General features: G+C 44.0%; 1 protein-coding gene and 1 long non-coding RNA gene across 2 annotated transcripts in view; one reads left to right on the top strand and one right to left on the bottom strand.

The window, feature by feature from the left end:
- LOC143989054 (uncharacterized) overlaps positions 1–25303 on the top strand; it is a 215816-nt gene that overhangs the window by 117215 nt on the left and 73298 nt on the right. The window lies entirely within an intron of this gene.
- The window catches only part of LOC143989053 (cytochrome P450 2K1-like), a 101283-nt gene that overhangs the window by 71690 nt on the left and 4290 nt on the right, over positions 1–25303 (bottom strand). The window contains exons 2-3 of the mRNA XM_077489060.1: positions 15115–15308; positions 10747–10909 (exon numbers count right to left, since the gene is read on the bottom strand). Coding sequence (XP_077345186.1) covers positions 10747–10909; positions 15115–15294 — 343 coding nt within the window. The 5' untranslated portion in view covers positions 15295–15308. The remainder of the gene's footprint in view (positions 1–10746; positions 10910–15114; positions 15309–25303) is intronic.

Genomic DNA, 25303 nt, shown 5'->3' with positions numbered 1-25303 from the left:
TTACTCACTGTCCCCTCCCCTCTTATCTCTTCATATTAACCCATGCATTGTCTCCCCTAAACACACTGTCATGCCCGGCCCTGCACTACTTTTTCTTTTCTGTCTTTTCCGTTCCGGGCCTCACTCTCACATCCCAGCACATGGTGTAAACAAATTCTATGCAAGTGAAATCTGTGCACAGCGGGGATCAGTCTCATTGTGCTTCATTTTACTTCCCCATTCCCTTACAGAGGATGGTGGCAGGGGCAGCCGAGAGACAAGCGACTGCTCTTCATCTGCTGCCGACATTGCTGGACCCTGGAATAGGTAAGTGTCCATTTATTAAAAGTCAGCAGCTGCAGCATTTGTAGCTGCTGACTTTTAATATTTTTTTTTCAGGTGGCACTCCTCTTTAAATTTAAATTTAAAACCAGCTTTGCTGAAATCACTCTGCTTATGCCTAATCTTCAGCCTGCGAAGTGGACAGTAGTAGTTTCTGCTGTATATGTGTAGCGCCGGCTCCTGAAGTTTTGAAATTTAATGTTACACCTAAAATGCAGTTTGGTTTGGGTTTAATTGCTCCAAATTTTGACCTCAACATCAGTCTGACTAGACTACAGGATGTTCTGCTGGCCACAGGGGGCGCTGTCATTCTGGCAGGCATGGAAACACAGTCTGGTTGAGTGCTTTAAGGTTACTTTCTATCGGAGCCAGCCCAGTGGGAGTGTCACTCCTGCTGTGCTTTCTGGGAGAGGGTACTTAAGGTGTGGATGTCATGTGTTTCGGGGTTCCGGTCCAGAAGTATGTTCTGACTACATGATCCTGGTTCTCCTGACCAGCCCCCAGGACGCCTATGGCCTGCGGTGCGGATCCACCTGACTTTACATCTCAGGGCAGGCTAGCCTGAGGCGAGGAAACTAAAGAAAGGATTCAGAGGTGGTCTGGTGCTGTCTCAGGTTGTGGAGAGGCCCAGCAACTTCGTAGTTATCCAGGGGAGGACTCTTCAGGAGAAGGCCATGCAAGAATTGATTTCGCAGCAAGAGCCTGGTAAGGCTGAAGGCCCTATTGAATCCAATCTCGTGCAGTATCGCCAGGACTCACTGACAGATACTGGTACCACACGAGCATTCTACAAGTTTTTCAAGTTTCCTTATACGTGTTCTATAACAAAGTCTGTGGCAGAGACTTATCCATACATGTTCTATAACAAAGTCTGTGGCAGAGACTTGTTCCTGATTTAAGCACCCTCTTGGCTGCTAGGCCTGGTGAGAGAAGGACTATCCAACTGGGGTGAGGATCCAGCTGTGAATGGCTATTCTCTGGATTTTACTCAAAGTTAGAAAGTTCTTTATTACTGACACTAAAGCCGCATACACACGTAGCGGTATGTCCGACGTACTTAGTCTGGCGGACTTCCACCAGACTGTCCGTCGGAATTTCCGAACGGGCTACTTGCCCACACACGGCACTTTTTCAGCGGACTAATACGGCGTACTAAGTCCGCCGTACTATCCGCCCTACTTTCGAAATGAACGGACTCGCCCACACACGCGGAGAAAAGTCCGATCATTTCGAGCGCGTCTCCAGGTAGGCGGGGCCCGCGAAGGAGACGTCGCCGGCCCCGCCGCCTGGTATGGACTTAAAGGGGAACCCCCAACGCCGAAAAAAATCGGCGTGGGGGTCCCCCCCAAGTCCACAACAGACTCTTGTCCGAGCACGCTACCCGGCCGGCCAGGAAAGGGGGGCGAGCGAGCGCCCCCCCTCCTGAGCCATACCAGGCCGCGTGCCCTCAACATGGGGGGTGCCTTGGGGAAGGGGGGGCCGCGCGGCCCCCCCCACCCCAAAGCACCTTGTCCCCATGTTGATAAGAATCCTTCTTATAGCTCTTTTACAGGCGGTGGCCCGGTCTTCTGTCGCCGCCGTCGCCGCCGCCGCCTTCCGTTCTTCTTCTTCTTCTTCTCCAGGAGATGTTGACTCGACGATCTCTCCGGCCGCAATGCCAGGGACGCGCTGCGTGGCCAGTTATATAGGGACAAGGGGCGGTGTCACATGGCTTTATGTCACATGGGTTGGTGTCACATGGTGACCCCGCCCCCTTATGATGTCACAGTCCCCATGTGACATCAACCCATGTGACCAACCCATGTGACATAAAGCCATGTGACACCGCCCCTTGTCCCTATATAAGTGGCAGCGCAGCGCGTCCCTGGCATTGCGGCCGGAGAGAACGTCGAGTCAACATCTCCTGGAGAAAAAGAAGAAGAAGAACGGAAGGCGACGGCGACGACGGCGACGGCGGCGACAGAAGACCGGGTCACCGCCTGTAAAAGAGCTATAAGAAGGCGCGGTGGCCCAGCAGAAGAACCGAAGAGGGGGACAAGACCCCCCGAAGTCGGAAGAAGAGGCCGGCGGCGAGGAAGAATGTCGGGCTCCTCCGCTAGCAAAAGAGCTACAAGAAGATAGCGTAGGAGTCCGGCGAGAAGACCCCCGGTGCTGTGCAATAAAGTATTTTATCTCGTGTGTTGTGTTTTTTTTGTACTTTTATTTTACAGGTGAATGAGTAGGGGTACATTGTACCCCATACTCATTCACATAGGGTGGGGGTCCGGTATCCGGGGGCCCCCTTATTAAAGGGGGCTCCCGGTTTCCGATAAGCCCCCCGCCCGCAGACCCCGACAACCAACGGCCAGGGTTATCGGGAAGAGGCCCTTGTCCTCATCAACATGGGGACAAGGTGCTTTGGGGTGGGGGGGCCGCGCGGCCCCCCCTTCCCCAACGCACCCCCCATGTTGAGGGCACGGGCCTGGTACGGCTCAGGAGGGGGGGGTGCTTGCTCGCCCCTCTTTCCTGGCCGGCCGGGTAGCGTGCTCGGACAAGGGTCTGTTGTGGACTTGGGGGGGACCCCCACGCCGATTTTTTTCGGCGTTGGGGTTCCCCTTTAAGTCCATACCAGGCGGCGGGGCCGGCGACGTCTCCTTCGCGGGCCCTGCCTACCTGGAGACCCGCTCGAAATTGGCGGACTTTTCTCCGGGCGGGAAAAGTCCGCTCATTTCAAAAGTACGGCGGACTGCCACACACACGGCCGGATTGTTCGCCGAAATGCGAGTCAGACGGAAAGATTGGTGTGCAACACGGCATTCTAAGTCCTCCGTACTTTCGGGTCAAAAAAGTATGCCGGAGGCTACACACGGGGGGATTGTTTGGCGGACTTGAGTTTGCCGGACTTTTTCACCGGATTGTTTGATCGTGTGTACGCGGCATAAGAGTACCTGGACTTTCCACCTAAACCCTCTGATCCTATACTGAGAGACTGTTTAACTACGTTTTTTGCAAATAAAAATCCCTTTAAGCGTATCAGTCGTCAGTCTCTATAGTTTCTGGGCATCTACCACGGGAAACCCCTAGACGCATACGAGGCGCAGAAGGTAACGGTAAGCCCAATAAAACCAGCCGCTCCTCCGGGGGTCAGTGCTACATACAGTTAAGAAAAAAATAGAGCAAACAAATAACGTTAAAGGCAGGAAAAGGGATAAGGCCTAGTAGTCACCATTGCCTGTAATCTTTTTCCTATTACTAACTTACCATGCCTTGTTCTGCCTTGTGTTGGCAGGTATCTTGGTAAGTCAGGATTTTGCTTCCTCAAGTCAGAGCCTCCAGCAATGAGGATGGTCAGCAGCACAGCACACTCACTCCAAATCTCCTGAGACCAACAGAGGCAACAGTGTCTTATACTGCATATATACAGCTATGTGACTGTAAGCACAGGAGTGCCTAGGCACTAGGGATGGGGTTCAGAATGACCACTATCATGGGTTCGCAGGAACTCCTGCAGGTTAAACATATGTGGTTTTGGGGAACTGGTGAATTTATGTGCAAAGCTGGGATGGGAATTTTTGTTAAAGTGGAGTTCCACCCAAAAATGGAACTTGCGCTTTAAGCACTCCTCACCCCCTGACATGCCACATTTGGCATGTCATTTTTTGAGGGGGGGTGTGTACCTTATTTTTTGTGGGACTTCCCGACGGGAAGCCGTAAGCTGTTGTGGCCGGGTGCCAACAGTTGCTATGACATGAGGGTTCAGTGGATAGTTAGTGATCCGCTGAGCTGTAGTCAGAGACTTGATGAGATGGAGGCAAAATTGATTAATAGAAAATATCCTAAAGGCCTTGGTTAAAAAGGAACGGTCCAATATGGATAGTATTAGGACCCCAAAAAAATCAATTAAAGAATTCCCTTTATCATGCAATGTCATCTTTTTTCCCAAAGAATCTCTAAAATAATTAAAAAAACATTGGAATCTACTCAGAACCAGTTTTTCCTATGGTTCAAGAGTCCTGGAGTCCTCCCATGTCATCTTATAGGAAGGGTAGAACGCTACGCGATCAATTTTCATCAATTGTACCGAAAACAACGTTTTGGGACCAAAAAAATCTAGGTTCATATCTTTGTCTATCGTGCATTCAATGCAATTCTATGATTGAGGGTACATTTTTCACACACCCCCATAGAGGTTTCAGCATTCATATTAGGGGACACTACACATGTCAAACATCGTTTGTAGTATATGCCATCAAATGTTCATGTGGATTAGTCTACAGTGGTGAAACTACACAGAAAGTGAAGGATAGAATTGCAAGGCATAAATATTTCATCAGGGATAAATTAACACAGCTACCACTTGCTAAACATTTTGTGGAATTTGGACAGAGGGGGGTTATTTGCGAAAGGAAAATCCACTTTGCACTGCAAGTGCACTTGAAGGTGCAGTCGCTCTAATCTGAGGAGTAGATCTGAAATGAGTGGAAGCTCTGCTGATTCTATCATCCAATCATGTGCAAGCTAAAATGCTGTTTTTTATTATCCTTGCATGTCCCCCTCGGATTAACAGCGACTGCACTTCCAAGTGCACTTGCAGTGCAAAGTGGATTTTCCTTTAGTAAATAACCCCCAGTGTGTCACAATTTAAATATATGGTCCTTGAGGGGATTAAAAGAAACAGAAGGGGGGGGGGGGGGGGATCGTGAATTAACCCTCAGAAAAAGAGAGACACACTGGATTAATTTTTTGAATACAATTGCCCCTTTATGGTTTAAATGTGGATCTAGATCTTTATTTGTTTAATTAAAAGGTTATTGGTTCCTTGATATATATTTTTTTATATATACATATGTACACATATGTTTTTCAGATCTACCAATAGGATGAATTGCAAGATGTTAATGAGATATTGGGATTATCGGCCGTGTGATTAGCTATTTTCTGTGCCAATGGTATAAGAGTAGCATTTGTAACTGTAGCGGATGACATTTGGGATCAAATGTCACACGCATTGTAAATTTAGTTTTTGCCTCAGGACAGTAAGGTTCTGTGGGTTAATTGTGTAGGTAGGCCTTAACACCAGTCTCGCCAGGCTGAAAGTTCTGCCTGGTCATGTGAACGGTTAGGTGCATATGACAGGCTAGAACCAAGTCTGGTTGGATGTTTGGATATCGGCCCTCTCAGAGCCAATCAATGGGAGTGCCAAGGCCCGCTGAGGAGTCTGGGAGAGGGTACTTAAACAGGTGTGGGTAATGTACTCAGGGGTTCCGGAGTTGTTCGTGAGACCCATGTGGTCTGTTCTGGTTCCAGGACCGGAGTAGCCCCATGAGGGGTCCCGGTCACAGAGTGTTCGACACTGTGGACCCTGATAAACCCGCCTGGTCTGGGGTAGGGATCCGTCTGGTCCCAAGTCTCGGAACCGGCTGGTCCGAGGCGCTGTAACTGAGGGAGGATTCAAAGTGTCTGGGTGTGGAAAAGGGTTCCTCTTCACCCTCAGTTGATTGTTCAAGTTTTGAGTCAACGTGCTGACTGACATGATCTCTGGATAGAGATCTGTTCAGCCTTGAAGTACCCAGCTGCGAGTGGCTACTCTCTGGGTGGATATAGAGACTTTGTTAACCCTGCAATTCAAGGTACCTGAGTTCTTCACCCGTGCTCTCTGTTCCCTAAGAGACTGTGTTTGTGAAAGTTCTACTGCAAAATAAACCTTTTGAAAGGAATTCATCTGTGTCAGTGTACAAGTCGTTGGGTATCAACCCTGGGAAGACGAGGAGGATCAGGCCAGGAGAAGGTAATCGGTGAGCCCATTCAGTCAAGGCCACCCTGCAACGGGTTATGGCCGCTACATAACATTGATTGAATAGAAGCTGAGAACAATTAACCATATTGATTCCATGTGTGATGATGCCTGTGAAATATATATAAAGTAGATGATTATGGTGAAAACTTTCAGATTTGTTCTGACTGATCTAAGGAAGGGCATGAACAAACCAGCCTGAAACGTAATCTTTGTCTGAACAGATGATTGCAACAATTTTGTCTTGAATGACTCTACTTGCTTTGTAATCTTTATCTAAAGATTTGATGGAATAAAGCAACAAATTTTTAAGTGCAGCAACTTCTAGAACTTTTTTTCATATATTTATATATATATATATATATATATATATATATATATATATATAACATTTGTACTATGTGCAGGCAGAAGAGTATGTTTCTATATGGTTCTAACCTGGCCAAAGGCAGTGCAAAGGTGCAAACCAGCCAAGATTCGAACCATGTATGGGCAGGCTGAATGTACCCAAGTTGATCAATCTATCAACTTAGGTACAACCAGCCTGTCGGATTTTACATGTGATTTTTGCTAGTGGCTGTTATAGCCACTAGCAATAATCACTGGTTTCCCCTGCCCCCGTACCCCGACAGGAGAACACAATGGCTTCTGCTGTTGCAGGAAAGAAATTTGCTCCGTCTATGGCTAGCCTTGGAGTTAGGATTGAAAAACATTTCTAGCTAGAACTGCAGATAATATTGGGGTGACATGAAGGGGCTTGGCAGCTTATAAAGGTGAGGGTCACATTGGACACCTTTGCTGCCATTGCTCTATATGCTGGGTGCTCAGTGTGCCCCTGTGACTTTAACCACTTCAGCCCTGGAAGGATTTACCCCTTCCTGACCAAGCCCTTTTTTGCAATTCAGCACTGCGTCGCTTTAACTGACATTTGCGTGATCGTGAGAAATTGTAACCAAACAAAATTGACGTCCTTTTTTCCCATCAAATAGAGCTTTCTTTTGGTGGTATTTGATCACCTCTGGGGTTTTATTTTTTGCGCTATAAACAAAAAAGAGTGGCAATTCTTTTTGCTATAATGAATATCCTCAAAAAATATATAAAAAGACAAATCTCTTCCTCAGTTTAGGCTGATATGTATTCTAAATATTTTTGGTAAAAAAATAAATAAATCGCAATAAGCGTATATATTGATTGGTTTGTGCAAAAATTATGAGAAGCCCCATTCCAAGATGGTCAGACAACAGTTGGCGGATCCCCCTGTGACTGCTGATCTTGTCTTCAGGTCTAAGACACAAAGGCACACCTGGATCATCCTCATGGGCCCCTGCAATTGGATTTTGCTGTAACATTCATCTAGAGGTATCTTTATTAACCACTTGCTTACTGGGCACTTAAACCCCCCTCCTGCCCAGACCAATTTTCAGCTTTCAGCGCTGATGCACTTTGAATGACAATTGCGCGGGCATATAACACTGTACCCAAATGAAATTTTTATCATTTTTTTCCCACAAATAGAGCTTTCTTTTGGTGGTATTTAGTTACAACTGGGAGTTTTATTTTTTGCTAAACAAACAAAAAAAGATGCAAAAAAATAAAAATAAAAAATCATGTTTAATAGTTTGTTATAAAATTTTGCAAACAGGTCATTTTTCTCCTTCATTGAAGTGCGCTGATGAGGCTGCACTGGTGGGCACTGATAGGCTGCACTAGTGGGCACTGATAGGCATAGTTAAGGCGGCACTAATAGGCACAGATAAGGTGGCACCGATAGGCACAAATAAGGCAGTACTGATGGGCACAGATAAGGCGGCACTGATGGGCAAAGGTGGGCACAGATAAGATGGCACGGATGGGTGGCACGGATGGCTGGCACTAAGGGGCACTGATAGCTACCACTGATAGATGGGACTTATGGGCACTGATAGGTGGCACTGATAGGTGGCTCTGATAGGTGTCATTGCTGGGCACTGATGGGTGGCACTGATGGGCACTGATGGGCGCTGGTAGATGACACTGATGGACACGGATATGTGGCACTGGGGTGCAGCACCGTTGTTGAGGCAGATTGTGGGCACTGATGGGTGGCACTGTGGGTACTGATGTGTGGCACTGTGGGCACTGCTGGGTGGCACTATGGGCACTGATGGGTGGCACTGACGGGGGCACTTATTTATTCATGAGGTGGCACTGGCAGGGGGCAGGTGGGCACTGGTAAGCTGGCCGTGATCGGGACTCATGTCCCGATCACGGCCGCTGGTGATCGGCTCTTTTTTTTTCTCTTCGCGCTGTCAGCACGAGGAGGAAAAATAGCCCATTACCGGCTCCGTTGTATCACATGATCCGCTGTCATTGGCTGACAGCTGATCACATGGTAAGGGGTCGGGATCGACCCCTTGCTCGGATCCGTGATCAGGCGAGTCTCATAGACTCGCCGATCACAGAGCGCGCCGCTCGCGCCCCTCAGGGGGTGCGCAGGCCGCTCGTGCACGGGATGACGTCAATAGACGTAGTCCCGGCAAAGGAGGTCCACGCTGTAGCCGTCATTTGGCTATAGCACGGATCTCTAGTGGTTAATTACTTTATATACCCGGCTATATGTGCACAAACATTGGTTGTATGTACTGTTATTAATCTCTTCTTATATAAAATCTTGCATTATTTCTATACTGGTGTCCATCTAGAGTGAGGGAAAAAAGTATTTGATCCCCTGCTGATTTTCTACATTTTTCCACTGACAAAAAAATGATCAGTCTATAATTGTAATAGTAGGTTTATTTTAACAGTGAGAGACAGAATAACAACAAAAATATCCAGAAAAATCCACTTTTCATAATAAGTAATACATTTATTTGCATTTTAATGAGTTAAATAAGTATTTTACCCCTTGGCAAAACATGACTTAGTACTTGATGGCAAAACCCTTGTTGGCAATCCCAGAGGTCAGACGTTTCTTGTAGTTGGCCACCAGGTTTGCACACATTTTATTTTCTATAGGGTAAAGGTCTGGAGACTGGCTAGGCCACTCTAGGACCTTTATGTGCTTATTCTTGAGCCACTCCTTTGTTGCCTTGGCCGTGTGTTTTGGGTCATCGTCATGCTGGAATACCCATCCACGACCCATTTTCAATGCCCTGGCTAAGGAAAGGGGGTTCTCACCCAAGATTCAATGGTACATGGCCCCATCCATTGTCCCTTTGATGCAGCAATGTTTTCCTGTCCCCCTAGCAGAAAAACACCCCCAAAGCATAATGTTTCCACCTCCATGTTTGATGGTGGGGATAGTGTTCTTGGAGTCATAGTCAGCATTCCTCTACCTCCAAACACGGCGAGTTGAGTTGATGCTAAAGAGCTTTTTGGTCTCATCTGACCACAGCACTTTTACCTTGTGAATTATTCAGATGTCCATTAGCAAACTTCAAACGGGCCTGTACATGTATATTTTTTTCATATTTTTGGGGGATATTTATTATAGCAAAAGTAATTGTCGCTATTTTTTTGTTTATAGTTTAAAAATAAACACCGCAGGGGTGATCAAATACCACCAAAAAAAAGCTCTATTTGTGGGAAAAATAGGACATCAATTTTATTTGGGAGCCACGTCGCACGACCGCGCAATTGTCAGTTAAAGCAACGCAGTGCCGAATTGCAAAAAGTGGTCTGGTCTTAAGCCAGCAAAATGGTCCGGTCTGAAAGTGGTTAAAGTGGTTGTAAACCCTTACAAACCACTTTGACCTACAGGTAAGCCTAGATTAAGGCTTACCTGTAGGTCCAAGAAATATCTCCTAAACCTATACAGTTTAGGAGATATTTACCCGAAGACAGGCACCGCTGTCTACGGTGCACGCGTGAGTGACGTCATCACAGCTCCGGCGAATCACAGCGCCGGAACAGCGAGACCCGGAAGTCGCTCCGGGATACATGGCAGCGGCGAAGAGGAAGACGGAGGACCACTTCGGGGGCTTCGTTCTCAGGTAAGTTATTCATAATGAGCTAGTATGCTATGCATACTAGCTCATTATGCCTTTGCCTTACAGGGTGTGTTTTTTATTTATTTTTTTTGCTTTTACTTCCTCTTTAAGTTATTATTAGTTAGTTATTATTTCAGATTTTCAAATTTTCAGGTTTTTCAAATTTCAAATTTCGAATTTACAAATTTAAGAAAAATTTGTTAAACAGGTTTTCATTAATTCGGATATTTGTCTGAATTTGTTAAAAATATAATTTGGAACTAAACGAATTGCACATGTCTAGTTTCTTGAGTCTGGGAGCCTGTGAAGATTTGGTGTGCCTGGCTGTGCAGGGTCTGGGATCCTTATTCACCAATGGCTCCTAAGTGGGGTGCGCTACACTAAACATTGAGATTTGCCAATTAGCAACTACATGTTGTTGTCAATGGCTCAAACCACATTTTTCTATCTACTGAGATTTTCAGGTTTTGAAGTTAGCAGCCAGACTGGCATTAACAGAAGGATCAGTAAAGCAGAACCGAAGTGCAGCACTACAGGACAAAGAACCTGAGTGTATTGATGAACAAATGTGCAGCTCTTATGTACAGTACATGTCAGCTTACCAATCATATATTACAATTTAACAAATTTACAAAGAATCATTAGAGTGTGTAAAATAATGAAACTGTTAAAATAAAATCTCACCATGTCCTTTTTGGTATTTCTGGAAAATTGGAATCTCTGGTCTTTCAGCAAACTCTTCTGCATGAGTGATGAGAGCATCTTTTACCGCCTTATAACCACAAAGTACCACCACCTTCTTTGGACCTATCTGTATGCTAAATACTGATCCGTACTTTTTGGACAGCTGGAGATAGGAAATTTATAAAAATACGTAATTTTTGCTATTAGTTACAATGATCAGATTACGTTTAGTAGATAAATCCCATGTGCTTTCCTGAACTTCTGTCACTCTAATCACTTGTGGAAAACGGATGAAAATGTAGGCTGACTGGGACCGCCCACAATTTGAACTGGATCTTGACCATTTGGTTGCTTTAACCTCCCTGGCAGTATGATTAGTTCTGATTTTAGGTGCTGAAAGCGGTACAATTATTTTGCATGGAAATTTGGTGTTTTATATTGTAGGCCTGCAATTCTTAGGAATAACTCTCTTAAATCTGTTCAAACAAGAGTCTAGTAGACATCCTGGGTATGATAAAATTTATAATATATTAAATTATGATAATAAATAATAATAAAAATTATTCAATAATGTAATCAAATCCAAAAACATTGAAATTTGCTCATTTGCAGAATTGTCGCTGTCATTAGATTTAGTGTTTGATGACGAATTTCCCAACAAATCGCTATCGCTCAATTCTGCAAGTGATTATAATTTATTATCACTGTTTTCTAGTTGGTCTAAAATCACTTTTGACATAAAGGGATAGTATTTGGTTGCTATGGGCAATCTCCAAATTCCAGGCAGAAAAAACAGTATTTATAATATAAAAGTGCATGCAGGGCACTGGACAGACCACTAGGGACAAAGAGGATGTGTATTTTTTTATACAGTACTGTAATCTGTAAGATTACAGTTCTGTATGTGTATGTTGTGTTTTTACTTTTTTGAATTTGACGCCGATCTCCGCTGCCGTGTGTTGTAACGTCGCCGGGAACGGAGCTCGCGGCACTCGTGTGAATCGAGCGGAGGACAGCTCGGTCACACAGCATGGAGGACATCGCTGGATCCAGGGGACAAGGTAAGTAACCTCTCCCTGTATCCTCCCTGTATCCAGCAATGCGATCCCGAGTCTGGTTCGGGGTTACCACTCGTGGTACTGAAATCCCAGCCCGAGCCAGACTCGGGATCACCGCTAGGGAGGTTAATGATCCAATAACACACTAATACATTATTGGGTTCATTAGCTATTAACACATTTTGATTTAATTTGAATTCATTTTTGATTAAGTAGGCATGGTTAAACCCCCTTTTTTTTCTTTTTTTTTTTCTTTTTAGTTAACCAATTTCCCTATAATTGCTGTTCTCCCTCCATATTAAGGGAAATCCTCATAGAAAGTTGTCACTAAAACAGGTGTCCCCATTTAAAAAAAAAAATCATTCTTTTAGAAGGGGGACAACTGAAAGTTTTGGATTTTTCATACCCTTCCTCCTTCCTATTTACAGAATTTCCATTTACAGTCTAAAGGCAAAACACTATTTTTTCATTTTGGATTAGAACATCTGTTTTACTCCTGTCTGTGTCCCCATTAGGGAGAGTCACCCTCTCTATTTCTCCTGTTTAATGTTATCATTGAAAAGTCAAAGTAAAAGAAAATCCCTTTATCCACAACACCAAGTCTGCAATTGCAGACAATCCAGACTTCCCACCTGGTCTTAAACCAAATCTATCCCCATCACCAAAGAAAATTCAGTACCCCATTGCTGGCACTTCATTGCTATCATAACAGCAAACTGAAATCCTTCAAAACCCTTAACTCAGAGCACACTGACTCACCATTAAATTACTGGCTTTACATAAACACACAGATCCCGGTTCGCTCAGGGGAAAGGAGAGAGATTGTGTGTTCATACCAAGTATGAACATTGATCTCTCGCCTCCCCTAGTCAGTCCCACACCCCCTACAGTTAGAACACACACTAGAGAACACATTTATTCCCTTGATCGCCCCCTAGTGTTAACCCCTTCCCTGCCAGTGACATTTATACAGTAATCAGTGCATTTTTATAGCCTAAATGTATCAAGGGTCACAACTGTATAAGGTATGATCCAATTTCCTACATACATTTTGCAGAAATAGCATCTATGGTACTGGATTCACATGGCATAATGGGTTTCTCCCTAAACAGAAAGAACACTGCAAAAGTTTCCTTTCACAGTTTCTATCTTTGTCTCACTGCAACTCTGTAATGAGTAGGGATAGGCGAACGGTTTGGCCTGAGCATAAGTTTGGGCCGAACTTTGGTTGTTTGGATGAACGAACAACGAACATTATGCAGTGTTCGTGGCAAATTCAAAATCCGCGGAACCCCATTAAAGTCTATGGGACACTAACATGAAAAAACAAAAGTGCTAATTTTAAAGGCTCATGTGCAAGTTATTAACATAAAAATGTTTGGGAACCCGGGTCCTGCCCCAGGAGACATGTATCAATGCAAAAAAAAGTTTTAAAAACTGACGTTTTTTCAGAAGCAGTGATATTAATAATGCTTAAAGTAAAACAATAAAAAATGAAATATTCCTTTAAATATCATGCCTGGGGGGTGTCTAAGGTATGCCTGCAAATTGGTGCAGTTTTCCCGTGTTTAGAACAGTACCACAGCAAAATTAAAATTCTAAAAGGAAAAAAGTAATTTAAAACTAATCGCGGCTGTAATAAATTGTCAAGTCTCGGAAATATAGCTAAAACTCATTGAAAAAAACGGCATGGGTTCCCCCCCAGTCCATTACTAGGCCCTTTGGATCTGGAATGAATATTAAGGGGAACCCCAAACCAAAAATTAAAAAAAAATTGCAGGGGGGTCCCCACAAAATCCATACTAGGACCTTCAGCTCTGGTACGGATATTAAGGGGAACCCTGTGCCAATTTTTTTTTTTAAATGGTGTAGGGGCCCACCAAAATCCATACCAGACCCCTCAGATCTGGTATGGATTTTAAGGGGAACCATGCACCAAAATAAAAAAATGTTTTAGGAATCCCCCCAAAAATCCATACCAGACCCTTATCCAAGCACGCAATCTGACAGGCCACAGGAAAAAAGGGGTAATGAGAGAGAGCCCCCCCTCCAGAACTGTACCAGGTGACATGACCTCAAAATGGGGAGAGTGCTTTGGAGTAGTCCCCCAAAGCTCCTTGTCCCCATGTTGATGTGGACAAGGGCCTCATCCCCACAACCCTTGCCTGGTGATTGTGGGGTCTGCGGGCGGGGGGCTTATCAGAATCTGGAAACCCCCTTTAACAAGGGAAACCCCAGATCCTGCCCTCCCCTTATGTGAACTGGTAATGGGTACATTGTAACCCTACCATTTCACAAAAAAAGTGTCAAGAATTGCAAAAAGATACTTTGGGACAAGTCCTTTATTAAAAAAAAAAAAAGAAAAGTCCCGCAATGAAGATCCATCTCACGTCACTCGACGATCAGAAAAAAAAAAAGAAAAGAAAAAAAGCCGCAACAGCTCCGCTTCTATGGGAGGCTCCCGCCGAATGACGCTTCTTCTCTGTGGCAACTATTAATTAGCTGAGGGCAGGGCTACCCAGTGATGTAAACAGGTGACCCCACCCCCTCTGAAGCCTTGTGACGTTCATTACATTACATTCATTATTCATTACATTACATTACATTCATTAAATTCATTACAGCCGCATTCAGTTTTAAATGACTTTTTTTCCTTTAGAAATGTCATTTTGCTGTGGTACTGTTCTAAACACGGGAAAAATGTGCTACTTTACAGGCATACTAAGGACACACCCCAGGCATGATATTTAAAGGAATGTTTCATTTTTATTGTTTCACTTTAAGCATTAAAAAATCACTGGTTCCGAAAAAACATCCCTTTTTAAAAAAAAAAATTTTGCATTGATACATGTCTCCAGGTCCCCAAATATTTTTATGACAATAACTTGCATACGAGCCTTTAAAATGAGCACTTTAGATTTTTCATGTTTGTGTCCCATAGACTTTAATAGTGCTTGCTCGTTCATCTGAATTTTGTGCCTGTTCTCATGTTCTAGTGCAAACTGAACCGGGGCTCATCCTCAGTAATGAGCTTTCCGAAGGACAGGGAGGAGTCACTTCTCTTTGTCTCATTCTCTTTTGTGTGTAAATATCAGCTTGAGCTATTGAGCTCCATAAACAGTGGGCATTTTCAGCCAAGCAATTAAGAATAGCATGGAAAACATGTTTAAAGCAGGTCAGAGCTATTATTCCTAGAACTCACTATGGCTTTTCTTTTCCTGAATTAGCTTTTGACACTGATTAATGATTCCTGATATTGCATTTTAACAGGTTTAAAAGCAAGAAAAGTGATTATTAGCAAAAAAAATACCTGCATGAAAGTTTCCTGTGGTCTCTTCAAATTCAGCATGTGAAGATTCCCAATAATTGGCAAACCTTTTGGGCCGGGTGGGAAACCGCTGAGCACATCCTTTGGCACATAGAAAATTTTTAGGACAAGAAAACATAGGACAATAGCAATGAGTGCTGTAACTGGATCAAAAAAGGGCATGGTCCTTTCAAAGTCTAAAAAGAGAGAATGAATTTAAAGTAGAATTTGAACCAAGTTTTAGTTATTAATTGGGCAAATATTAATAAATTGACTTATAAGTACATGTGAAATATTTACAAAAACATCCTATATATCTTCTTCCCTGACCTTCTTTGATATGACAATCAACTATACTTAGGGATGAGCTTGATGTTCGAGTTGAACATATGTTCGACTCGAACATCGGCTGTTCGCACGTTCGGCTAATACCGAACGTTATTTGTGGTTCGCACCAAATTCGTGTGGCGCTCACGGCCCACAATGCACTGCGCCATCGCAGTGCATTGCTGGCTCATGATTGGCCAAGCATGCACTGTGACCCCACATGCTTGGCCAATCACAGCGCCGGCAGCGAGGAGAGCCATGATTGGCCACAGGCAGGATGCCTGTGGCCAATCATAGCTCAGGCTGTGTAGTACACGCCCCACACTATATAAGGCCGCCAGCGCTGCGGTCTTGTGTAGTGTGTTGGCGTCTGTAGGAGTTAGTGGGTGTTCTCTGTGTGCCTTCAACACAGTATACACCGTTCGTTATCAGCTGATTTAGCATTCTTGCTCTTCTGTAATTGAGCTTTTAGCAATCTGCAGGAGTTTGTGGGTGTTGTCTGCATGCCCTGACCGCAGTATACACCATTATATCCACCTATATAGCTAGCTATATTGCTCTTCTGTTATAGAGCTTTCAGTCAGCTGTAGGAGATTGTGGGTGTTGTCTGCGTGCCCTGACCGCAGTATACACCATTATATCCACCTATATAGCTAGCTATATTGCTCTTCTGTAATAGAGCTTTCAGTCAGCTGTAGGAGATTGTGGGTGTTGTCTGTGTGCCCTGACCGCAGTATACACCATTATCCACCTATATAGCTAGCTATATTGCTCTTCTGTAATTGAGCTTTCAGTCAGCTGGTGGAGATTGTGGGTGTTGTCTGTGTGCCCTGACCGCAGTATACACCATTATCCACCTATATAGCTAGCTAAATTGCTCTTCTGTAATTGAGCTTTCAGTCAGCTGTAGGAGATTGTGGGTGTTGTCTGTGTGCCCTGACCGCAGTATACACCATTATCCACCTATATAGCTAGCTATATTGCTCTTCTGTAATTGAGCTTTCAGTCAGCTGTAGGAGATTGTGGGTGTTGTCTGCGTGCCCTGACCGCAGTATAAACCATTATCCACCTATATAGCTAGCTATATTGCTCTTCTGTAATTGAGCTTTCAGTCAGCTGTAGGAGATTGTGGGTGTTGTCTGTGTGCCCTGACCGCAGTATACACCATTATCCACCTATATAGCTCTTCTCTAATTTAGCCATCTGCCATCTGCCATACATCTAGCTGCCGAAAAGAAGGACAAGCGTGTCCCATGGCCACATGCTAATGATGATGCACCAGCACTGTTGTCTCTAGACACAGAGCCTGCTTGCCCTCTTTTATCAGCTTGTGCCTGTCTGCCTCTCCTTGTTGGCCTTCCAGACATGGTAATGGCCTGAAGGGAGATGGGAAAACCAGCAATTGGGTAGTGTATATTGTGCTGGAGGCACACAACACCAACTAACTCCTGCATATGCCTTTATTATAGAACAGGAATTAAAGGGTAGATACCGTTGTATACTGTGCTGTGCTGGAGGTACACAACATCAACTTGCCTCTCAAGGCCCCTTTTATCCAGACAGTGTTCCTACTGTCCCACCCATCACATGGGAAGAGGAGGAGGAGGATGATTGTGTCAGCATGGAGGTGGAGGCTGGCACTCAGCATCAGCAGCAGCAGCAGTCTTGTAGGGATGATTTACAGTCCCAAGAAACCCGTGGACTTTTACGTGGCTTGGAGGAGGTAGCTGAGGATCATGTTGTCCTTAGTGACCCAGAGGACTCCGGACCGAATGCCTCAGCTAACCTATGCTGCATAGCCTCCCTGATGCTGCAAAGCCCGCGAAAGGATCCTCGTATTCTTTGGATCAAGGAGAGGGACCATTACTGGCTGGCCACTCTCCTTGATCCACGGTACAAGGGTAAGGTTGCCGACCTTATCTTGCCGTCACAGAGGGAGCAGAGGATGAGATATCTCCGGGAGGCCTTGCAGAAAGATCTGTGCAACGCGTTCCCAGAGACTGGGAGGTTACAAACTCCTGGTCCTGGACAACGTGTTGCTAAAGCATCGGTCAGAAGAAGCGGTGGAGAAGGTGGCTGTCTGACCGATGCGTTCAGACAATTTTTTAGTCTGCAGCCCCACGGTATGATCGGTTCCAGCAACCATTGCCAGAGTCTGATTTACATGATGCAGGAATACCTATAGGCAAGGTCAGACTTGGACACCTTTCCCACCGAAAATCCTCAGGCTTACTGGGTCTTGAGGATGGATCACTGGCCAGAGCTTGCACAGTATGCAATTGAGCTACTGGCCTGTCCTGCATCCAGCATTCTTTCAGAATGCACCTTCAGTGCTGCTGGTGGCTTTGTTACCAATCACAGTGTGCGCCTGTCCACCGACTGGGTTGATCGACTGACCTTCATAAAGATGAATAAGTCTTGGATCACCCACAGCTACCAAGCACCCGAAGCTGATGTAACCGAATAATTTCTTTTTGAAATATCACATCCCTTTAAGACTGCCTATGCTGACGCTGAGTGACTGTCCTGTTATATTGATTGTCTATTCTCTTCTTCCTCCTCTGATATGTTGGAAGAACATTTTTAGTTCTGGGTGATGCCACCAGCCCAATTTTTCAGCCCCTGTTTGACAGGGGCGTTTAATTAAAATTTTTGATGCAATGCTTTGCAGCAGGGCTCATTCCTGCACCACAACTAGAGTATATGGGAGAGGTTGCAGTGTCGTGGCACCAGTGCCTAAGGCCCAATTTTTCAGCCCCTTTTTAACAGGGGCATTTAATTACAATTTTTGATGCAATGCTTTGCAGCAGGGCTCATTCCTGCACCACAACTAGAGTATATGGGAGAGGTTGCAGTGTCGTGGCAACAGCACCAGTGCCACCCGCCCCTTTTTTTCAGCCCCTGTTTAACAGGGGCATTTAATTACAATTTTTGATGCAATGCTTTGCAGCAGGGCTCATTCCTGAACCACCACTAGAGTATATGGGAGAGGTTGCAGTGTCGTGGCACCAGCACCAGCAGCCCAATTTTTCAGCCCCTGTTTAACAGGGGCGTTTAATTACAATTTTTGATGCAATGCTTTGCAGCAGGGCTCATTTCTGCACTACAACTAGAGTATATGGGAGAGGTTGCAGTGTCGTGGCACCAGCACCAGTGCCTAAGGCCCAATTTTTCAGCCCCTGTTTAACAGGGAAATGTAATTACAATTCTTGATATAATATTTCATAGCAGGGCCCGTTCCTGTGCCCACCAAGAGTAACTGTGAGGACTTATAGTGTTGTGGTACCAGCACCACAACCACCAAAGGCCCAATTTTTCTACCACTGTTCAACCATGGCATGTAATTACAATTCTTGATATAATCGTTCACAGCAGGGCGCTCCAGCGCCCACCAAGAGTCACTTTGAGGGCTTACAATGTTGTGGCAACACCAACACCTTGTTTCCGCCATTTCCGCAGAGCATATAGGGCAGGCCCCTACTTTCAAACATCCAACTTACAAACGTCTGCTACTTGCAAACGGAAGGAGACAACAGGAAGTGAGATGAAAAAAGACGGACGGCAAAACAAATTATACAGGGGTGATAACCCTTCCCTGTGTTTTCCAAAAAGCTTAAAAATAGATTTTTTTTACTGGAGCTACACTTTAAAAATGTACCAGTTCAAAATTACAAACAGATTCTACTTAACACAACAAACCTACACAGTCCCTGTCTTGTTTGCACCCCCTGTATACTGCTGTTCTGAGTATATAGGGCCTGGGGGCCCCACATCTTTCCTTTTTTTAATATGGGTACGGGGTTCCCCTTAATATTCGTACAAGACCCAAAGGGGCTGGTAATGGGCAGGGGGGGCTACCCATGCCATTTTCTCAATGATTTTCATCCATATTGCAGGAACCAGATATTACATTAAAACTGCAAGCAGTTTTAAATGACTTTTTTTCCATTAAATGTCATTTTGTGCAGGGACTGTTCTAACCACGGGAAACATGTGGCACTTCACGTGGCATGTATATTGTCAAATGTATTGGGACATCTGCTTTTACACGAATATGAACTTTAATGGCATCCCAATCTTAGTTTGTGGGGTTCAATATTGAGTTGGCACACCCTTTGCAGCTATAACAGCTTCAACTCTTCTGGAAAGGCTGTCCACAAGGTTTAGGAGTGTGTCTATGGGAATGTTTGACCTTTCTTCCAGAAGTGCATTTGTGAGGTTAGTCACTGATGAGGACGAGAAGGCCTGGCTTGCAGCCTCCACTCTAATTCATCCCAAAGGTGATCTATTGGGTTGAGGTCAGGACTCTGTGCAGGCCAAACTCGCTCATTCATGTGGTCTTTCCTTTGTGCACGGGTCCAGATCATTTGGTGGAAGGGAGATTATGGTGTGGGGTTGTTTTTCAGGGGTTGTGCTTCGCCCCTTAGTTACAGTAAAGGGAACTCTGAAGGCATAAGTATACCAAGACATTTTGGACAATTTCATGCTCCCAAATGTGTGGGAACAGTTGGAGGATGGCCCCTTCCTGTTCCAACATGACTGAGCACCAGTGCACAAAGCAAGGTCCATAAAGACATGGATGAGTGATTTTGGGGTGGAGGAAATTGACTGGCCTGCACAGAGTCCTGATCTCAACCCGATAGAACACCTTTGGGATGAATTAGAGCAGAGATTGTGAGCCAGGCCTTCTAGTCCAACATCAGTGCCTGACCTCACATACTTCTGGAAGAATAGTCAAACATTCCCATGGACACACTCCTAAACCTTGTATACAGCCTTTCCAGAAGAGTTGAAGCTGTTATAGCTGCAAAGGGAGGGCCACCTCAATATTGAATCCCTCGGACTAATGCCCCATACACACGGCCGGACATTCCGACCACAAGATCCGTCAGATTTTTTCAGACGGATTTTGTCCGAAACCTGTCTTATATACACAAGGTCGCACAAAGTTGTCGCAAAATCCGATTGTTCGGAACGAGGTGACGTAAATTAAGTACAACAGGACTACATAGAGGCCAGTAGCCAATAGCTATTGTCTCCAATTTTTTTATGAGCATGCGTGGCACTTTGTGAATCAGAATTCTCTACACACGATCGGAAAAAGTCTGATCGGATTTTGTTGTCGGAAAATTTTAGATCCCGCTCTCAAACTTTTTCCTTCGGAAATTCTGACAGAAAAAGTCAGACAGAGCCCACACACATTTGGATTTTCCAACAACATAATCCGGTCTTACATTTTCCGTCTGAATTTCCGACTGTGTGTATGGGGCATAAGACTGGGATGATATTATAGTTCATGTGTGTGTGAAGGCAAGTGTCCCAATACTTTTGCCAATATAGCATATATACTATTAAAGCATTTGTTTTGACTTGGCTGACTCTGCAATCAGGTGAGCCACAATCACAATTTATTGCACCACTAGATTAAGTGAAAGTAGTTTGGGGTAGGGGTGCAGCCACCTTTTTTTGTCCACCATTACACATTGCAGTATTGTCATTGAGAAAACACTACAGAATGAAACGTGTGGTATTCTGGTGCAATAACCAAACATCACAGCCCAACTCCAGACAAAATGTTTTTTTATTTTGTTTAGGATAGAGTAGGGATTGTGTAGCACCATAGTCAAGTTTTCTAATTCTGTTTGTGTTCCTACTGGGGAGTTAGAACTTCTGACACTTCTGTTTTTTACTTCCTGTTCTGGTGACAACTGCTGATCTAATTTCTTGATCTGGAGTCATAAAAAAAGGCAGCTAGACATCTCCCCTATGGAATTTCAAAGGAAATGGTTTGGTTTTAGCAACATAAAAAGTGTCACATTCACACATCATCAAGTACACGACCCCAATGGATTGGCATGTTGCCGAAAACCTCGGTCTATGCTGGCGTCCATTTGGGAGGATAATATGTGATGATGAGTGAATGTAGCAACAGAAGTTACATTTATGACATGGTCTGGTCACTTTGGCTCTGCCAATGGGACGTTTTTCATACATGAAAACACCTATTTTTCTTTATTTTGACTCTCACGCTACATATTGACTTATATTGTGTGGTTTGGGTAAGGTCCATATCTTTTCCGTATATCTATAACTTGATCAAGTGCTTTATAACATATATTAAATTGTGTAATTTCTGCATTTCTAATGTATGCCAATCCTTTGCATTAACCTGTGTTTGTATCAACTAAAATCAACATGTACATTCATTTCAATCTTTTTGTTGTCTATATAGCATTTAAAACGCCATACCAGAATCTCCAGAGGAAGCTCTGCTGAGTGAAACATGTTGAGTGGTAGTGTCTGTTAATTATGCCTTTGTTGATTTTTGATATTGATGAAATACTGTTCTCATGTTTTTTTATCTTTGTAATAAAATGTATCTTTTTATATATTGTACACGTGAGCCTTGTCGTCTCCTTACCCAACACCTTAAAAGTCCCGATAGGTCTGTGACCTCTTCCCCCCCTTCCTTTGAAATTCTAGTATACTGAAATGTGGTGTTTATTTGGATTGTTTCTGTCTTATCCTTTAAGAATCTCCTCTATTGAGTCAAAGATTTAAATAAACACCTGACCATAAATTCCCCATTAAATCCAAGCAAGCAGAGTAAGTACCTAGGCTTGATTTCATATCAGCTTCTTGCAGACCCTGTACAGCAGATCTGGATTGTGAGAGGAATAAGCGGTGCAAGAAGCCAATCAGTTCATGTGCTGGCTAGAAGCATGGTAATAGGAGTAGAGAGCAGAATATCAGTGAAATGAGCTTATCACTGTGCCCCTTCTCATTTGACTGCCCAGTAACCGGCTGTGATGTGTCCAGGAGGATCTAAGCTCAGAGAAAGTTGGCTGAATTTTGTTGGCCATATGACTAGGACATCTATCAGCAAAAAAAGTACACCAGGACAAATATCTGGACTGAAGTTGAATATTAGTAAGAAGAGCCGGAAAAACTGTAATCCCTAGTCATCACTAGCTATGACTAAGTCTATTGCTGAAACGTGTCAGCTTTATTGTTTTATTGTCACTCTGATGTACCAATAAATGACACTTCAAGGATTACAGTTTTGCTGGTTCTTCATACTACTGTTGCATTGGAATGTGTTGGGACACATTGAGCTTCAGCCCCGTGAGTGTACCTGGTGTATGGATTGAGTTGTCCCTGCAGAGAGTGCTGTTACCTTTCTTCTTTTCCATGAAGTTGAATATTGCAGCAAAAGCTGCATCTTCAATTGTAAAGTGCAGGTATTAACGCAAACCTTGTTAAATTTGCAAGCTCTATATATATTTAAGGAGCGAAAAAAGGGGAAAAAACTGCGCTACGGAATACAAATGGTATTGAACGGAAGCTGCAATTCAAATGTACACCAAGAATACACCAAACAGAAATAGAAAAAAGAAAGAACTGCGCTAACCACGAATACCCAACGTGAGTAGGGTATGTATATGTGCCAGACCCACGATATGGGTCTTAGTATCTTAATGTCTCCAAGACCACCTCCAAAATATAGTGCAAACCATATACAAATAAGTGCGATTTAAATACAAAAACAAACCATAAATGCGTGTCAATAGTGTGAGTTCCCAAACACAATATGAGTATATCAAACTCAGTGCATATACCTCTAGAAAATAATTTTTTTTTTTTTTTTTTTTTTTTTTTTAAATAGAATAGAATATGAAAAAATGTTTGCAATTTTTTTACATAAATGAACTAACAGGAAAAGAGATTGTATTTAGAGACACTCTATATAATGTCCATATAGTCATATATCAAAAAATAATAATAGACTGTCCATATAGTAAACAAAACACCAGTGAAGTGAAGCTTCAAGTGGAGTACAGCAGTGAAGAACAATCCTCAAACAGCTGAGTTATAAGTACACAAAATAAAATCTTCTCCAAAGATGTACTGTGCTTTTCCCATCACCAAATGTGTGAATTGGCTCCTTACCAGATCCAAGCGACCCCCCGTTACAGAGGGTCACCACAGGCGACAATAGTCAAAGGATATCCGGATAGCGATTCCTCCTCAAGCGATCCTGAATCTTTCACGCGATAGGGTTATGGCTGTTATTCCACATATCACTCCCAACTCAACGTGGTATCACATAGGGAAAAACATAGGCTCCAGATAGTGTAAAACCAAATGACTTTAATTTGCAAAAACGAACGTATACACTTACATAAAAGACTTTAAAAGCAGGTTCAAAACAGAAGCGTGCACCGGCCGGATGCACGCCAACGCAGAGACCGACCCGTCCTTCCTGGTCCAAAAAGAACGAACACGACTGGGGTGACGTCGACACGATATATATTTAACACCTTCCCATCCTGCCTTTAACAGATTGGCGGCCAGGCGGTGGCTTTCCTGTTCTAAGTGGACATCATATGTTGTCCTTCAGAATTGACCAGTTATGTGTGCTCACGATGGCATGCAGCCTGGTGATCCAGGGTGTGGTGCATCCCTCTGTCACAGCACAGCACTAATCACAGTAAAGACCCAATGACATAGTCTCTTTACCATGTGATCAGCTGTGCCCAATCACAGCTGATCAGTGTAAATAGGAAATGTTGATTATCAGAATTCCTCTCCTCATGTTGACAGCGTGTGAGGAGAGCCAATAAGTGACTTTCCTCAGTGGGGACATCTGTACTGATAATCAGTGCAAAGATTATCAGTGCAACCCCATCAGTGATGCCCACTAGTGCCCACCAGCAATGTCAATCAGTGCCCATCAGTGATGCCATTCAGTGGAAATCAGTGATGCATGTCAGTGTCCATCAGTGCCTTCTCATCAGTGCCGCCTATAAGTACCATCTATCAGTGGCCTTCAGTGCCGCCTGTCGGTGCCCATAAATGCTGCTTATCAGTGTCAATAAGTTCTGCGTATCAGTGTCCCCTATCATTGCCCATAAGTGCTGCATATTAGTGCCTCCTTATCAGTGCCCATCAGTGCCACCTCATAAGTGCTGCCTCATCAGTGCCCGTCAGCGGCACCCTATCAGTGCCTGTGAGTGTAGCCTCATCAGTGCACATCAGTGAAGGAGAAAAATTACTTGTTTACAGCATTTTATAACAGAAACTAAAACTGGCCATGTTTCATTTCCTTTAGATTTACCTTCAACTATGTAGTGCAAGGGCCTGCCTGCTTGCATACAAATTGAAAGTGTTTAGGTTTGACCTCATATTATATGGTTTTGGTAAATCTAAAGGAACATTGTATAATGGACAGCCAGCCTAAGAAAACTTCTTTTTTTATTTTTTTTCAAATTTTTTTTTTTCATTTGTATAGCAAAAAAAACAAAAAAACTGTGGTGATGAAATACAACCAAAAGAAAGCGATATCTGTCTGAAAATAAAATGATACAAATTTTGTTTGGGTACAGCATTGCATGAATGTGCAATTGTCATTCAAAGTGTGACAGCGCTGAAAGCTGAAAATTGGCCTGTGCAGGGGGGGGGGGGCAGCGGGGGTGAAAGTGCCCAGTATTGAAATGGTTAAAGGCAATAGGTTCATGCAAATACAGTATAAAAAGAAAACAAGGGACTGGACTGTGCAGATAAAAACATGTGTCCAACGTGTCCATATATGGAGAATGCTCTGCTCAGCGGGGGATCGCTCCGTCAATCCCCGCTGAGCAGGAAGGTGACAGGTCTGTCTCTGCACGCTGTGCAGGGACGGACCTGTCAGAGCGCTGATCTCGATGGGTATCTGCAGGTACGGGCAAGGGGGGTCAAGTGCCCCTCCTGGAATCAGGGATCAGATCTTACATTTTTTTACGTTTTTTTTTAGTTGCGTCGCTATCGGGGTGCTAGGGACTGTACTACGTCTGTAGTCTCTGAACATGATAATGTGATAATGTCA

This window comes from Lithobates pipiens, unplaced genomic scaffold (assembly GCF_037356315.1).
Source record: "Lithobates pipiens isolate NorthernLeopardFrog02 unplaced genomic scaffold, aLitPip1_a1.2 Scaffold_18, whole genome shotgun sequence".
Classification (NCBI taxonomy): Eukaryota; Metazoa; Chordata; class Amphibia; order Anura; family Ranidae; genus Lithobates; species Lithobates pipiens.
Note: the sequence above shows the minus strand (reverse complement) of the source record. Positions and strands in the feature narration are given on the sequence as shown.